This window comes from Macrobrachium rosenbergii, chromosome 2, assembly GCF_040412425.1.
Source record: "Macrobrachium rosenbergii isolate ZJJX-2024 chromosome 2, ASM4041242v1, whole genome shotgun sequence".
In the NCBI taxonomy this organism is placed as follows: domain Eukaryota; kingdom Metazoa; phylum Arthropoda; class Malacostraca; order Decapoda; family Palaemonidae; genus Macrobrachium; species Macrobrachium rosenbergii.
Genome location: NC_089742.1, coordinates 73809876 through 73828612, shown reverse-complemented (window position 1 = coordinate 73828612; position 18737 = coordinate 73809876). Strand labels below are relative to the sequence as shown.

The 18737-nt window shown below is 36.4% G+C and overlaps 1 protein-coding gene across 2 annotated transcripts in view; it reads right to left on the bottom strand.

Annotated features, from left to right (window-relative positions):
- LOC136848613 (cysteine and glycine-rich protein 1-like) overlaps positions 1-18737 on the bottom strand; it is a 55481-nt gene that overhangs the window by 21903 nt on the left and 14841 nt on the right. For both annotated transcript variants that reach the window (XM_067120994.1, XM_067121003.1), the window contains exon 2: positions 8433-8581. In XM_067120994.1, coding sequence (XP_066977095.1) covers positions 8433-8529 — 97 coding nt within the window. In that variant the 5' untranslated portion in view covers positions 8530-8581. The remainder of the gene's footprint in view (positions 1-8432; positions 8582-18737) is intronic.

Here is an 18737-nt window from a genome sequence, read left to right as displayed (position 1 = left end):
TTTTTTGTGCAACAATTTCATGCTGTAACATCTGTATGTTTCTTCTTTTGCCAATGTACTGCAGCTCTTTTGACAATTATCAGCCTTATGACAGGTATACCGTATTTCGGAAGATATGAACTTCTCAACTCGGAAAAGCCCTCCTTCCTCCTTCTCCGCTTTCATATCTCAAAACCACTGCTAATGTCGTCCTCTCTTTGATACCGTAGCTTGGTTTGCCTTGTATCATGCACCAGCTGCACCAAGTCCATTTCTTAACGTCCGTTATTTCTCAATAGCTTTATGGGTCTATTTTACATTACAGGCAAGTATTTAAGGGTGCATAACGATTTAGTTTCAGTTCAAGTTATCTTTTCTTGTGTTTATCTTGAATAATTTACATTGCATAGGTTTTCTTTTTTATTTTTCTTGCAATACTGAACTGAATCCTGTCCCTGCACCTCGTAATGATAAGCCTTACAATAAACCTTCCTTCTCTTCAGTTACATGCTTCGAAGCCTGGAAGGAAGTCTCAGGCAAAGTTCGGCATTGTGGGGTTTGGTGAGCCTGCATTGCATACACTGCGGATGAACAGTGCTAGGCAGTTGAATGTAATGCTGGGGTTTCTATTTATCATCAGAGGAGTTGCTAATGTAACTGACATGTCACTTGTTTCAAGAGAGGACTTGTCTGATCATCATCTTGAAGCTCCTACATCTCTGCATTTCTCACCCTTTCATTTCTTGGATCTTTCCTAAATAGTGACCCGCCAGGGTTTTCGGGGATCGTTTTCTGGGACTTTTTCTTGGGGGTCATTATCTTTATGATATTTACATCTTTTGTTAATGTTTTTACGGTTATCCCGAACGGCCTTGTACTAAACACGCCGCAAATTTGGATACATACCGGGTTAAAACCCTTGGAGGCCACTATCTAGGAAAGATCCATTTATTCTTATACTTCACTCTGCACATCGGCTTCTTTAGAGGATTAATTGTATCTTAAATAAAGATTTTGTCTCATATAACTCATGAGTTATGGCCAATGTTAAAGTCCTGTCTGTTCTTCGACCTTTAAGCATAACCTCGATCTCATGTTGCACATCGGCTTCATTAATGGAGGAAACGTACCAGTTATGATGTCTTTACATAGTATAATGTGAAAGATACGGTAAGATAAACTATCTATTTGACTTCTGATCTCTATGTACGAATTACTCTCTTTCCTTACATCAGGATTATTACTGGATTATACAACTAAGTTTGAGGTCTCTAAAGATGGGAGGAAAACATGAACACACACACACATATACAGCAGACCTTATGAGGAAGTTCATCCGTGCTTGGACGAACTTCCGTAGAGTATTCAGAAGTTTCTTTAACTTTCACCTTTCTGTGACCTCTCCCTATCTTGTTGGATCTTTTTTCTTACCTTGTGAGGTACCTATCACACACATCTCTGGTACTTTCACCAGTTTTTCAACATCCCTTTGTTTTCTGTCTCTGCATTATCTGATCATTCTATTCTCTATCTTCTGTTTGTACGGTAAATCCACTCTTCCTACTTCGTACGTATCACTAGTATTAATGAAATTCAACAAACAGGTTAAAATAAATAACGGAATTGTTTCCATTTTCACTATTTTTGTTTTTTTCTGACATTAGCACTGCAATGGAAGCCATTATCAGTTATGAATGGTACACACTGGTCTGAAGATGAGTCATGCACCAGGTATCCTACAATATCTAAAAATTCAGCACAGAAAATAAATCTGAATTGAATATAGAATTTAGGTCAAAGGCCAAGCACTAGGACCTATGAGGCCATTCAGCGCTGAAACGTAAACTAACAATAAAAGGTTTGAAAGGTGTAACAGGAGGAAAACCACGCAGTTGCACTATGAATCAATCAACTGTTAGGAGAGTGTGGAAAGTAAGATAGATGAAAGATAACATGAATGGAGGTACAGTAAAAGGAACGAAAGGGGTTGCAGCTAGGGGGCCGAAGGGACGCTGCAAAGAACTTTGCCTACAGTAATGCCTGACGGCACTAACCCCCTACGGGGAATATGACCACTGAATCGGTATTAGAGTTTTTAAATCATGAAATAACATCATTGGATTTACAACCCAAAATTGAGTCCATTTTTAGAATAAAGTGAACTGTGTATTTGTGATTTCAAGTCAAATTTTAATGGGAAAATCTATAAACAAACTTTTGGTATGGCAATGGGTAACCATCTGCCACCAATTTTCTCAAATTTATAAATGAATTTTTTCAAAACATTGTGTTCCTAAGAGCATTCAAAAACAATTTTAGCCGCAAAATTTTTCAGGGTAAATTTAGTATACAGAGTAAAGCAACAAACAGCCTGGCTTGTATACATTATTTTTCAGGACATCATATTAATATAGAAATCTCTGTGTTCACTTTAATGTTCTCACGTCATGAATTCTTAGGCAACAAACCAAGGACCATTACAACAAGTAAAAAATGCGCAAAAGTTTCTTCGGCGCACTCGAGTTTTATGTACAGGGTATAATGCTGTATGAAACTCTCAGTCATGGCCCATGAAACTTAGCTGCGGCCCATGAAACTTTTAGCCAGGCCCCGGTGGTGGCCTGTGTTGTTGGAACATATAGCGGTGCCAGAAGCACGATCATGGCTAACTTTAACCTTAAATAAAATAAAATAAAATCTATTTAGGCTAGAGGGTTGCAATTTGGCATGCTTGATGACTGGAGGATGGATGTTCAACATACCAATTTACAGCCCTCTAGTCTCAGTAGTTTTTGAGATCTGAGGGCGGAGAGAAAAAGCGCGGACGAACAGACAAATAGACATCTCGATAGTTTTCTTCTACAGAAAACTAATAAAAATAGGTAGGGATTCATGTCATCCAGTTCATATCTTGCTATGATACAGCTGTGACGACATTTTATAATAAAAGTGACAGAACGATAGAATTTCCTAAGAATACCCTTTGTTTGCCTTATTTACTGTCTGTAACCCCTTGATGTCAAGGGTGAATATAATCGATGCAAATTGTAATGATTGCAAATCAGATGCGAATCAGAAATTGTCCTCAACAGAGTAGCAGCACGATTTATTAAATCCTATGTATGAACAGTGATTCATTTTATATGGGCCAGGCTGGTAAGGAATTAATCGTTCGAATAAATAAACGTAAATATTCAGTTAGAACTGGCCAAAGAATAATACTCTTTTTTGTATACATAAATGCATAACCACGTATAAGTGACTGGTCCCGTAAGTGTATAATACCAACATGTAATAACATTGTCTATAAACTACTTAGAATCAATGTATCTAACAACCCTTAGGGGGGTAGCGCCGTCAGTGCACCTCATGCGGTGCTCTGTAGGCGTTACTTGAGGCTCTTTGCAGCGTCCCTTTGGCCCCTAGTTGCAACCACTTTCGTTCCTTTTACTGTACCTCCTTTCATATTCTCTTTCTTCCGCCATACTTTCCACCCTCTCCTAACAACTGATTCATAATGCAACTGCGAGGTTTTCCTCCTGTTACACCTTTCAGACCCTTTACTGTCAATTTCCGTTTCCGCGCTGAATGACCTCATAGGTCCCAGTGCTTGGCTTTTCGCCTAAATTCTATATTCAATTCAATTCAATTCAATATAGCTAACAAAGGAAAATAATATTATGTCCAGGTCTACACACTCTTAACCCCATTCAGCACAAGACGTTCCAGAGAGAGAGAGAGAGAGAGAGAGAGAGAGAGAGAGAGAGAGAGAGAGAGAGAGAGAGAGAGAGAGAAAATGAAAAGAATCACTAACTCTTGTGATTGTCCTTAATGTCTGAGGGGATAATCCAAGACCGCTTTTCCTCATCTTAGAATCCTCCTCCCATGTAACGACTGCTGTGCGCGCTACGATCGTTTATTGTCGTTTAACCTCAGGTGCTTTGCGTAAAACCGATTTGTCTTCGTAATCTGTTTTCTTACCCATCACTGTCTCACTTTCCTCATGGATACTCTCTCTCTCTCTCTTATAGTTCCTCGTTGGGCGAGTCGACAGAGTTCTCGGCTAGCACTCTGCTAGGCCCGAGTTCGAGTCTCCAGCCTGCCAATGAAGAATTAGAGGAATTTATTTCTGGTGACAGAAATTCATTTCTCGGTATAATGTGGTTCGGATTCCACAATGAGCTGTAGGTCCCGTTGCTAGGTAACAAATTGGTTCTTAGCCACGTAAAATAAGTCTTATCCTTCGGCCCAGCACTAGGAGAGCTGTTAATCAGCTCAGTGGTCTGGTTAAACTAATGTATACTTAATCTCTCTCTCTCTCTCTCTCTCTCTATATATATATATATATATATATATATATATATATATATATATATATATATATATATATATATATATATATATATATATATATATATATATATATATATATATATATATATATATATATATATATATATATATATATATATATATATATATATATATATATATATATATATATATATATATATATATATATATATATATATATATATATATATATTTCTGACCCACATCAGGATCGAATCCAGGTCTTTCAATTGAAAGACGATACCGCTGCCAACTAAGCCACACAACTCATAGGAGAAGTTGGAACCTGAGTACCACTATACCTAAGGCTTTACCTAGTCAGGCTAACTGCTTGCATACCAGCGTGTTTTCCCCAACTTCCCGACTCAGCAGTGACCCAATTGACAGCATTTCATTCGAATTATCCTTTCTGAGCGAATATGATAGAAATATCAACAAACAATCACGTGTGGAACAGAAATTTTTGACTCACATCAGGATCGAACCCAGGTCTTTTATGACTTGTGTGGCTTGTTGGCGGCGGTCTCGTCTCTCAACTGAAAGACCTGGGTTCGATCCAAAGGTGAGTCAGAAATTTTTTTCTGTCCCACACATGATTGTGTTGATATTTTATATATATATATATATATATATATATATATATATATATATATATATATATAAAATTATATATACATTATATATAGTGTACATATATGTATATAAACACACGAACCTTAAAGCTACAAATGTCGTTCAATATCCAATTCGCTTTAATTGTTACCGACACTGAAAGTTGTCGATCCGTAGTCTCATTCCCCTCGACTGATCAGAACCTGAATTATGCATGGTCACCACATTAATGCTAGGTCTGTGATAAAGGTACGATAATATTCACAAACGTTAATTTCTTTAATAACTAGTCATGGAAAATTACTGATAAAATATATGTATCATTCAAAACATACTGTGTTTAATACTTAGGCCTATACGACTATTGTATATGTTTGTGCGTTACAGATGAAAAACAAACTATTCAGCCAAGAGAATCCCTTCAGAAGATCCCGGGGTGAGAGAGAGAGAGAGAGAGAGAGAGAGAGAGAGAGAGAGAGAGAGAGAGAGAGAGAGAGAGGGCTGTCTATTCCATAAAGGATGAATGACTTTCTATTATATGGCTTCGTTTTTACATTCTTCTTGGTATTATTTTGTTTGTTGCAAATGCCAAAGGCTGTCATACTCTTGGGCGTTTGGTTTCGCTGTTCCTTTCCATGGTACTAGGTATAAATTTCTGTTAATATTTTGTGAATTTCCTATTTAAATTTGTATTTTAACTGATGTCGCCAAGGACATGAGATCCCAAGTGTAAGAGCGGCCGCCCCATCTCTCTCTCCTCTCTCTCTCTCTCTCTCTCTCTCTCTCTCTCTCTCTCTCTCCATTTTGTTACATCAATGTATGATTCGACCAATTTCTGTGCATATGTTACAGTAAGACTGTGAAACCATTGTTTTCACGAAATCCCCGAAATTTTGAGGGAATTCGTGAAATCATCAATTCACTTAGGGGTATCCCCGAGGGGCTAGTACTAATCACGACGAAACAGTGACTCACCTACGCTGTTTCGCCATGTTTAATACTAGTCCCTCGGGGATCAAGTGTGTTTCGCCGTGTTTAGTACCAGCCCCTCGGGGACCAAATGTTCTTATGCGAACTGGTGATTTCACGAATTCCCTGAAAATTTCAGGGATTTCGTGAAATCTCTGGTTTCACAGTCTTACTGTAACATATACACGACAGGAAGAAAAAACTTTCGGCTTGCATAACGTCAACATGACCATACGTTACTTGATGTGGTCAAGGTACTTCATCTTTGATGTTGAAATTTCCACTTACCTTCCTTCGGAATGCATAACTATCTTGCGCTTAGTGGAATTAAATGTCTTATTTCACCAATCTACAGTAAGATATAAAATAATAAGGATGTATGACCCAAATATTTCGACAATAGCAATATTTCTGTAGTGAACCTTAGAAGCATTCAAAAATTGTTGTATTTTATTTACTGCTAGTAGGCCAAGAAGACTAAAACTTGCGACAGGAAAATGAATCAACACGCAACCTACTAATTCAATAACTAATTAAGAGGTACGTTATTCTACGACGATAGAATCTGATAGTGGAATTTTGATATTTTTCAAGCCTTTCATTCACATTAGCATAATGACATCCCATTTCTTTAATTATTAACAAAAATATTATTCTTATTCTACAGGATTTCATAATCACAATCATTATCATACCGAGTACAAAATAAAACCTTTGGTTTGTTGGCCTCTGCAAGAAACTGGTGCACCCAAAAATCAGGCGTCAATCTTCCTGGCTCTGAAAAGCACTTTTGAAAGAGGCCAACAGTCGGCTAAAGGGAATGTCTTCTTTGATCCCACTAACAGGAATGGAATATTGGTTGAACTGAATTGAACTGAATATAAAATGTAGCCCACAGGCCAAGCAATGGGACCTATGAGGTCATTCAGCTCTGAAAACAATGTTGAAACAATTGTAAAGAGAGGGTGGAAAGCAAGATGGAAGAAAGAGAATATGAACGGGGAATAGTAAAAGGAATGAAAGGGGTTGCAGCTAGGGGTCGAAGGGAAGCTGCAAAGAACCTTAAGTAATGCCTAAGGTTCACTGACGGCATAACCCCCCTGTGGGATGGAATATTGGTGCTTAGAACATTTCTTTTATGCCTCTTTGAATGTTCCTAATTATACCTGTGTTTATCTTCACAACTTTATTGTATTTCATTTCCGAAATTTATATCAAAATAACAATATCAGGAGTTCTAAAGATGTCTAAAATTGATTTTTACAATTCAACACTATCACGAGTTCAACATGGGACATGATTTTGAAAATTAAACTCTTTCATTTTGACACCATTCAAAATTCTCAATAGGAAAGAACAGATTTCAAGAGTCATCAGCATCAGGCGGTTTTATAAATTCAAATCACTGATAATTCTTGAAGTTCTCTTCATGACAATTTGTTGTTTGGTTTGTATAAATTCAAAATAATGATAAAATGAAGGACTTTCATGAATTTCAACATTTTAACATTTTTCAAAAAGTGAAGCAGCTTGATTTTATAAATTAGAGTTGCACAAGCTCAATACTATTAAAAATTCTAATGGGTGAATTTGAGGTCTCGCCATAATAAGTGGCTATCAGGAATATTATCGAACTTCATTTTCAAAGCAGTATCAGCGCAAGCCAACAACATTAGAATTTACAGTGGTCCAACACTGGATTCCTGCTGAGCAGAACTGTTACGATTGTTAAAGTCTTGACAAGCGATTTTTTTTCTACAAGCTAACAGGTCTCTAAAAATACACTTTTGAAAGTGTATTTTAAGATTTGACTTCCAAATCTTGAAAGACGAAGTTAATCCTCTGTGGTATTTTAAAGGACTCGAATTTGAAGGGGCATATATTTTCAATATTAGATTTCGAACCAACACCGTTAACAGTCCCGGTCTCTTAAAGCGGGGGTATCCAGGGAAAGGATTTTCAACATTAGATTTCCACTTGCTAACACTACAACTACTACTGTTAAAGCATCTAGTCTGATCACTTCATTTGAAATATGCCGTTTCGAAGTAAAATTTCATGCTTTAACACTGTTTTCAGATTCCAAAGTGGTTTAACATCAGATTTCTGAAATGTAACATCACTAAGAGAGCAAACCTGCTGTCATTTTGGATTCTGATGTACCTGTACCAAAGGGAAAATGAGATTACTAAAAGTGAGCACCTTCAAGAATTCCACTTAGAAATTTTAAGGGACTCCACTTTCCTAACGGATTTCTATAAATAAACACAACAGGAATTCTAAATCTCTTTAAGCAAAATTTTGTCATGTGTACAAACTTGGATAATTCAAAGTACATTTTCGTTACTTATAATTCTCAGCGGTACATTATGATAATGAGAGCATATTTTGCAACACCAAGAACGGGGAAAATTTTACGCATTTAACATGGTACAGAAAATAATGATTTAGGTTCATTCCATCGAAAGTACAATCAGTGTAAGAGTTAATATTACATGAAACGCGACAATACAACTCACCGCATTTGATGCACATCTTGTGGTAGGGTTTCCCCAGGACAATTTTCTCTTCAGCGAAGTACACTGACTTCTGACATTTTGGGCACTGGCCAGGCATGTCCTTTGGATTTGTGGGCACCTTCTCTCCAAAGATAAATGCAAGTCACTTTCTGAAAAAGAGAAAAAGTTCGTTACCAAGGTAATGAACAGAGATGGAATCATCTTTATCTTCACAAGTAATACTGATACCAAGGTCTAAAGTCCCTCAGGGCTTCTTCCACCTGGATTTCGAGTCTTCCGTGAGAAATGTTTGACGGGTGTGAATGTCCATACAGACGTATGACTCGCACTGGGCATCACACGGAAATAAAAGTGTTCGAGTCAGCCGCAGAACACGGAGGAAAATTCTTAATTGAGGAGTTTTCTTTGTTATGAAAGGAATAACAGATTGTGGAGGCTTAATTGCTTCAGGTAATATTTCTTTTATTTGCGTGATCACTATGAATCAGAACTGCTGATCAACAGCTCGGTAATTCTTTCTCATTCTCCGTCAATTTTCACTGTCCAAACCAATGGAGATTATAGTTGTATACATAGTTTTTTTTTTACTGAAGCCTCATTGCTTACATAAGAAAAATATATTTGTCTTCGTGTGTGTTTGTTAAAAGTGTACATTTTAGTTTTCTGTAAAAGAAAACGATTGAGATGGCTATTTGTCTGCCCGTCCGCACTTTCTCTGTCCGCCCTCAAATCTTAAAAACTGCTGAGGCTAGAGGGTAGCAAATTGGCATGTTGATCATCCACCCTCTTGCCTCAGCAGTTTTTATTCTATTTAAGGTTAGAGTTAGCCTTGATCATGCGTCTGGCACCGCTATAGATGCCAAGAACACACGCCACCACCGGGCCCTGGCTGAAAGTTCCATGGCCCGCGGCTGAGTTTCATACAGCATTATACGCTGTATATCAAACTCGATTGCGTCGAAGAAACTTCGTCGCATTTCTTACTTGTTTGTGTTTATTGATACTTTTGCGGGCATTGCTGTCAGCTTAGCCATGCTTAAAAATCACGAATATGCACGTGATTCGATTACTAGCAGGAGCCACAGGAAATGTTCAAAAGCATTTCCTGTTACTCAGCCATGTTCATATGCGCACTATTAACAGCCACATGACCTAACTTGTCGATTTCCTCACTTCTGTAACACAGTGGACCAGTCTTCTTCAAGTCAATTCTAAATTCATACCTTGACTGCTGCATTGCTGCTCAGAAGACTTTCGCAACATTAGCCACTTCACATACATGTACAGGCGGTTCATCAGCAGCTCATCAAACACCCTTCCATGCACTGCACCATTTGCTTTTCTTGCATGCACTCTCACGCTTAGAGAAAATCAAGTCTCTTCCATTCCAGTAACTCTTTCAACCCATTTACCCAGTGATTTTCTGTCTCCCTCTCTTCCTCCCTCCTAATACTTGCTAATGAAACACCCTCCGTCCCAGCTTACGGTCCTCCATTATTTCCAGATAACCAGGCAATCTGAAAATACACTGATCCATCATTTTGCCTACACTAACCTATTTACCACCTCTAGATATGAATGCATTTCTCAATACGTCAATTCTTCTTCGACATGTTTTCTTTTATCTTCATTAAACATTCACTTTCCTTCAAACACAAGAGTTGCTGAGCCAGTAAGAGTAAATGGCACAACCTGTACAATGACCCCCTGGGAAGAACCTACAGTTTGGGTATAAGTATACTGTACCCCAAGATGGAGGACGGTCTTATGAAGGGTTCCACTTCATGGGAGGAAATGACATCTAAAATGTCAGATTAAGCTCTTTTCCTGAGATCGACGCCAACCACACTTTCAAATCTGGGGGATGCGGGAAAAGGAAAACAAGAGAAATCTAATCTCTTCACACTGGATGACAGTTACGGAATGGGCAGAAGAATGGGTTTGCAGCCTGTGTGCAAAAACAGAGAAAGTATATATTTATGGAGGCTATACATACAGATATACACACATGCATACATATAAACAAACATACATGCATACATGCATACGTACATATGTATTTTCCATTGTGTAAAAGTGAAGGTGAAAGAGGCCACTATAAGAATTATAAGGGAAAAATATTAATCCGTTGACCTGGACAGGTAAACGGTAGAATTTTTTTTATGAAAAAGGTGTGTGAGATGTTTCAATATGAAGGGAAAGGGCTATATGGCTCACCTGAAACTTCATTTTATGACAGAATCACAATGTGAAGGGTGTTCAGAAGATACATTATTGTGACCAATTAAAATTTTTGTGATGGGATCAAAGGTGTGTGAGTTAAAATATGTATGTAAGCTAAAACATGTAAGTTAAAATATGCATGTAAGCTAAAATATGTACGTAAGTTAAAATATGTAAGTTAAAATATGTACGGTATGCAAGTTAAAATATGTATGCAAGTTAAAATACGTAAGTTAAAATATGTATGTAAGTTAAAATATGTACATGGAGAGCGACAGGTTTGGTGTAAAGGTGATATAAGACAAAAGGCGTGCTAGGTTTACGTGACAATTCAGTACCTTTATGGATGGAGTGAAGCACGAAATCAGAGAGGACAGTAGGCTAAGTTCAAAGTCGTTGGATAAAAAAAAAAAGCAAGTAAAAATGCGCCTAAGTTTCTTCGGCGCAATCGAATTTTCTGTACAGCATATAATGCTGTATGAGCCTTGGCTCATGAAGCTTTCAGCCACGGCCCGGTGGTGGTCTGTCCTATACTGTTGCCAGACGCACGATCATGGCTAACTTTAACCTTAAATAAAATAAAAACTACTAAGGCTAGAGGGTTTTAATTTTGAATGTTTAATGTTTGGAGGATGAATGATCAACGTACCAATTTGCAGTCCTCTAGCCTCCGTAGTTTTTAAGATTTGAGGGCGGACAGAAAACGTGCGGATGGACAGACAAATGACCATCTCAATAGTTTTCTTTTACAGAAAACTGTAAAAGGATGGTAATGAAGTGTCAAATGGATGATGTAGGAGTGCTGATTGGGGATAGTGAAGAGAAACTACATAAACTAGCAATTTAATTTGAAAGAATACAAGATAAAAATAAAGAGAATCATGTTAGTTATGGGTTAATGGCAACAAGCATATATAGACCAATGAACGTTAATATGGATGGTGGAAGAACTGAAGCAGATGTTTCATATAAGAAACCGAGATTAACAGTGGCATAACTAGCGTTAGTGGCGCCTGGGGACGGACTCTGAAAGTGTTGCCCCAATCCCAGTGCTAAAAAGTACTAATGTGGTGAAAATTAAATGCACATTTTAAGCCTTAACAACTCAATCATTTATTTTACTTCATAAAGCTAAAACTAAAACAACACACAAATTTATAACGGAACCCTACGAGCTTTGTTTGAAGCGAATTCGCTAATAACGACATCAAAGTCCAACAGCAGAGTCGATAAATCGCTGTTCAGTGTTCTGGTCAGACGAAATATGCTAGAAAATCTAGAATAATGCCAAACCAGACCTTCTCAAAAGATGCTAGAGTGGCCGCCCGCCCCGCCTCCCTGGGGACAGTGCCGCCCAGGGCGGACCCCCCGCCCTTAGTTACGCCACTGGAGATGAAATACAACTGATAATGGAAGAATGTGGGAAGAGGTGAGTCTCAGAATAGGTGAAAAGCAGCAGCGGTAACAGGATGTGTGTAAAAGACTAGCAAGAGACTTGAACTGTCTATGGATGCCAAGGTAAGAATGTATGAATGGATTGTTGAACAGTTCTCCTTTACTTAGGCGAAGTATTTATGATAAAAGCAAAATGAAAGACAAAGGGTTGAAGGGTTGAAACTGTTGCATTGAACTCTGTGCAGCATCAGCAATGTATGAAGAAAAGAAGAAATGTCACACTGTGTAGAAATGGTGAAAAGTTTAGCACAGAAGATGGATCAAATATTTTGAGACAGTTCAGGCATGTAGAAAGAATGGACGATGATAGGCTGGTGACATGAATGTCAAATTCAGAAGTACTGTACTGCAGGGAAAGAGCAAAAACGTCCTAGAATAGGCTAGAGAGATTTCAAGAAGGAGGAATTGGAAAGGAAATTAAAAAATACTTCAAGACAAGGGTAAATGGTGAAGTGTGTGTGTGTATGGGGTTAAAAGAACTGCTGATGAGTCATATGTGTGGTTGTATGAAGCAGCTGATGATGTGGAAGTTTTATATCAAAGAGGGCTCCTCTACGATTCAACAGTAAATTTATGAGTGTGGAAGTGACTGTTTCCTTCCTAGAGCCATCCCCTCTTGGGATACGCAGCCTAATGCAGTTGGACATACTTATCTCACGTTAATATTTTGTATTCTTTACTAACTTTGTATCAATGAATGCCACTGGCTAATTTACTCCAGTGTTAACTGTAATTTGATTTGTCGCGTTTGTTGCTATGCTATCTTGGAATTACTACTTCACTGCATTTGCAGTACTCACATATTTCTAAGACTATTGGATTTTAGTTTGAGACTCCTTGGAAGTCAACGAAAACACATGAATTTTGAAAAATGACTGTCATGTTTTTATTCAGTGCAAAATTTATAAACTTAGAGTTCGAATTTCTTTGTTTCCCCACTAGAGTATTTTCAGTATTAGTTGTAGAGTAAGTGGTGAACATTTGAAGCAAATGTCTTCAATCATAAGGTAGCAACTGTCACCTACTTTATAATGGGGTATTATGGCGTCAGCAGCCCCCTTAACAAAAATGAACATTAGACTCATAGGGAAACTTTCCGCATTGTGTCAGAAGAGAATTGACTCGAATCGAATATAGATTTTAGGCCAAAGGCCAAGCACTGGGAGCTATGAGGTCATTCAGCACTGGAAAGGAAATTAAGAGTAGGTAGGTCTGAAAGGTGTAACAGGAGGAAAACCTCGCAGTTGCACTATGAAACAATTGCTAAGAGAGGGTGGATAGCGAGATGGAAGAAAGAATATGAATGAGGTACAATAAAAGGAATTAAAGGGGTTACAGCTAAGGGCCGAAGGGACGCTGCAAAGAACCTTTAGTAACGCCTACAGTACACCCCATGAGGTGAACTGGCGGCACCATCCCCCTACGGGTTCTCGGCAGCGAAACATGGAAATCGTACAAATTTGCAAGAAGAGAGCTAGATGAGACACAGCACCAACTTTGAACGTACAATCAGCCATCGTTAATTGGATGAATGTTATATCGCTCAAGTTAATATTATTTTATGTTTATGGACATAATGTATGGTAAATTTCAAAAGTACAACTGGCGTTTTCATCTACCCTCAAATGCCATAGTATATATATATATATATATATATATATATATATATATATATATATATATATATATATATATATATATATATATATATATACAGTATACATATATATATATATATATATATATATATATATATATATATATATATATATATGTATAATATAAAACACGCTGATTTTACAGTCAAGTTTTATGTCCTGTCATGGCATTTGAGGGTAGATGAAAACGCAGGTTGTACTTTTAAATTTGCATCACATTATGCCCATAAACGTGCAATAATATATATACATATGTGTTTGTGTTTACTGTGGTATTTCACGATTTACACAAGAACATTATGAATGATACGATACTTAAAACTTACTTAAAAATACAAGACACGCTAAATTTCAGCATTGCAATTTAATACACGAAGGCGCCGAGGATATGATTCATGCCTCAACAGACAAAACCCTTCCCTTTTTCTTCACAGCACCATTAGACACAAGGGAATAAACGAAGGTCCAACTGAGGGGATATGACGCTCGAGTCGCCAACTTGGGACTAAGGTATACAAAGGGTACCCCCTGCTAGGTTACTATACTTAGAACCTAAAATGAGAGAGATAGAGAGACTCGCTGGAATCCTATCACTATCACAAAATCTCAGAGAGAGAGAGAGAGAGAGAGAGAGAGAGAGAGAGAGAGAGAGAGAGAGAGAGAGAGAGAGAGAGAGACTCGCTGGATTCCTATCACAAAATCTTCGGTGCTTGCAATTTCACTGCAAGAATCTTCCCACGAGGAAGTACCTGACATCATCACTTTGACCAACTTTGTCTCCTTCACAGAACTTAAGGCGATATTAGTTGTCCGTGCAGAAGCCCTGGAAATTCCCGGACAAAGCAGTGAGAAGCAACTTGCACCTCGATATCAACAACTGAGGAGATGTTCTCCATCTACCTACAATGGATTAGGGACCAAACAATCCTCAAAGATCTTTTTCTGTGAACTGAGGATTTCCTGCACAAATGCAATAACATCAACATTTATGTCCCTCCTACTCTTCCGTGCAATTAAACACTGCAAGATTGGTTGGGCAAGCGGGTGAGGATGTGTATGTATATATATATATATATATATATATATATATATATATATATATATATATATATATATATATATATATATATATATATATATATATATATAGTTATAGATATATAAATATATATATATATAAATAATATATATTTAATACTAACTCCATAAATAACCTTTAATTAACTCCACGAGAATAACTTATACTCAGATCGAGTTATAAATGGAAAGTCCTCCTACCCTGACTAGGTTTCGATTCTTTGCCTTTTGGGGTTAAAAGTAGTGGGACAGTGACCATAACAATTACGTTATGTCATGTTTAAAATTGACAAATTATATATATATATATATATATATAAATATATATATATATGTATTATATATATATATATATATATATATATATATTATATATTATATTATATATATATATTATATATACATATATATATTTATACACGCAAGTATTATATAATAACAATAATAATAATAATAACAAGGCATTCTCCTGATGAGATGGTTCCAGAATAATAACAAGCCAACAGACAGTTTCACATTCATATTCTACCTTCTGAAACAAGGAGAGACTGCAAAAATAGAAACAAGTAAAAAATGCGCCGAAGTTTCTTCGGCGCAAACGAGTTTTCTGTACAGCGTATACTCAAGGCCACCGAAAATACATCTGTCTTTCGGTGGTCTCGGTATAATGCCGTATGAGCCGCGGCCCATGAAACATTAACCACGGCCCGATGGTGGCGTGTCCTATATCGCTGCCAGATACACGATTATGGCTAACTCTAACCTTAAATAAAATAAAAACTACTGAGGCTAGAGGGCTGTAATTTGGCATGCTTGATGATTGGAAGGTGGATGACCAACATACCCATTTTCAGCCCTCTAGCCTTAGTAGTTTTTAAGACAGATAAAGCCGGCACAATAGTTTTCTGTTACAGAAAACTAAAAAGGCCTTTTATAAAATGTGCCAATTCAAGTACGTAACAGAAAGCTTATCATCGGCAGCAATGTGGAACCCCTATACAGACGTTCTTCTTTTTACCTTTCGACCCTATCTTGCATGCACTTTCTTCACGGATACCTCTTCCACCCAGTCTACCGAGCACTTTCAAGCTCTTCCCGTCCATCCATTCTATATCGTTCACTCATTTACCAATCTATATTCCTCCATGAACTAAACTATCTCAAAACTCTGACCTATCTTTTCACCCACGCGGTGCTTTTTATCACTCGCTTCTTATCTCCATGTCAATCCTTTCTGCTACACATATATTACTCAAAAGAATTTATCAAAACAACTTCAAGTTTTGCCATTTTTTTTGTTGCTTTACCATTCACCAATCACACTTGATTTATATAACAGAGAGTGGGCCTAGCAATCCTACCATTCACCAATCACACTTGATTTATATAACAGAGAGTGGGCATAGCAATCCTACCATTCACCCATCACACTTGATTTATATAACAGAGAGTGGGCCTAGAAATCCTATTAAACCCTCAAACTTTGGCTTCCGATTACCTTTTACAGAGAGGTACGTGTTTCTTTTTTTTATTTACCCCCTCTCTCATTCTTCGATCATAGGCTAAATTAACAAATAACATTTTTTGCAATATACATATATTCCCATTCATTTCTTCCTATTCTACCCTCCATGTGAGTTTTGCTTCTCACTCTGGTGTTGTCTGTCAGTCTTTATACTGCCGACCTGGCCGTCCTCCTTCCATCAAGTAACACTACCCACGCAACATGTAACCAATGAAATTCAGCTGCAACGAATGAACAGACTCTCTGAGCCTCGAATTAATCTGTACATATGCTCTCTTATCTGAGCCTTGCCATTAAAACTGAACATGATTTATGAACGAGATGGTGGAACGATATCACATAATGCCTTCAGGGCAGATTCGGAAAGTAGAAACTTAAACAGGATTGTTAACAACACATTAATTACTTCAGTTACACACATTAATATATATATATATATATATATATATATATATATATATATATATATATATATATATATATATATATATATATATATATATATATTATATATATATATATATATATATTATATATGTAATATTGTAAATAGTAAAATTTAATTGATGTAATAATTTTTTATAAAAATTTAATTGTATTAGTTAATATAACAGTATATGTAATCTCAAAATAAATTTTATCTACTGTCCACCTACTTTTGGTTCACTGTATATATATACTGTATATATATATATATATATATATATATATATATATATATATATATATATATATATATATATATATAGGCTATGTGTGTGTGTGTATATAGAACATATATTATGATTTTTTCACACGTTTTAGATACGCTTGTCACTACAAAGCCTAAGATCCAGGTGGAGATATTCTGACGTCCGTAGCAGGATACGAACCAGCATTATACCAGAACAAGGTCATGTTAACATACGTATATATATATATATATATATATATATATATATATATATATATATATATATATATATATAATTTAGAATCTATACATTTTCTGGCCAGCACTAAACAACTAAAAACCAGACTGATGGTGAGGTTGGAGGTATTCCAGCTCTGAGAATTGTAGCTTAATTCGACAAGTATATGACTGTATACAAGCAGTCTGTTACCCTTCTTATTTTACCAGATTTCTTCACCTGGTATCCAAAAGTGTAGATAAGAGGGCATAGTGGCTATTACAGTTAGTTACACACGCATCTGGTAAAACTGACCTTAAGTCTCTCTCTTTCCTCATATATATATATATATATATATATATATATATATATATATATATATATATATATACATATATATATATATTATATATATATGTGTATATATATATGTATGTATATATATGTATATATATATATATATATATATATATATACATATATATATATACACCATATATATATATATATATATATATATATATATATATATATATATATATATATATATATATATATATGAGAGAAAGAGAGAGACTCTACAAGGTCACTTATTTTACCAGATGCGTGTGTAGCCTAACTGTAATAGCCACTATGCCCTCTTATCTTCACACTTTTTGGATACGACTGTCCCTACAGACCCTAAGATCCAGGTGAAGAAATTCTGACATACGTAGCAGGATTCTAACCCTTATCCAGTATATCTGGTCACGTTACCCACCCGACCACGACGAAGGGTAACAGTCTATTGCTGCTTACATATACAGTCATATACTTGTCGAATTAAGCTACAATTCTCAGAGCTGGAATACCTCCAACCTCACCATCAGTCTGGTTTTTAGTTGTTTAGTGCTGGCCAGAAAGTGACCAGTAGATTCTAATATATATATATATATATATATATATATATATATATATATATATATACGTTTGTGTGTGTTAACATGACCTTGTTCTGGTACACTGAATGCTGGTTCGTATCCTGCTACGGACGTCAGAATATCTCCACCTGGATCTTAGGCTTTGTAGTGACAAGCGTATCTAAAACGTGTGAAAAAATCATGAATTTGTATAGGCCTACATTCTACAAATACACACACACACACATAGCCTATATATATATATATATATATATATATATATATATATATATATATATATATATATATATATATATATATATATATATATACTAAAAATCAATTAACATCTATGACCTTCATTCATCGGTTACTGGCAATGATGCAGGACCTCATGGCCATGTCACCAAGATGTCGAGGGAAAGTTGGCGAGATCGAAGTGCGCTTCTACCAACCGACAGAATACCAAGTTCTCTACTATCACTCAAATGTGGTATCCGACCAGCTAACAATTCCTCCATTGTTTCTATTGTATCACCATTCATTAAATTACTCGTCTCTAATAGTAACACGAAACG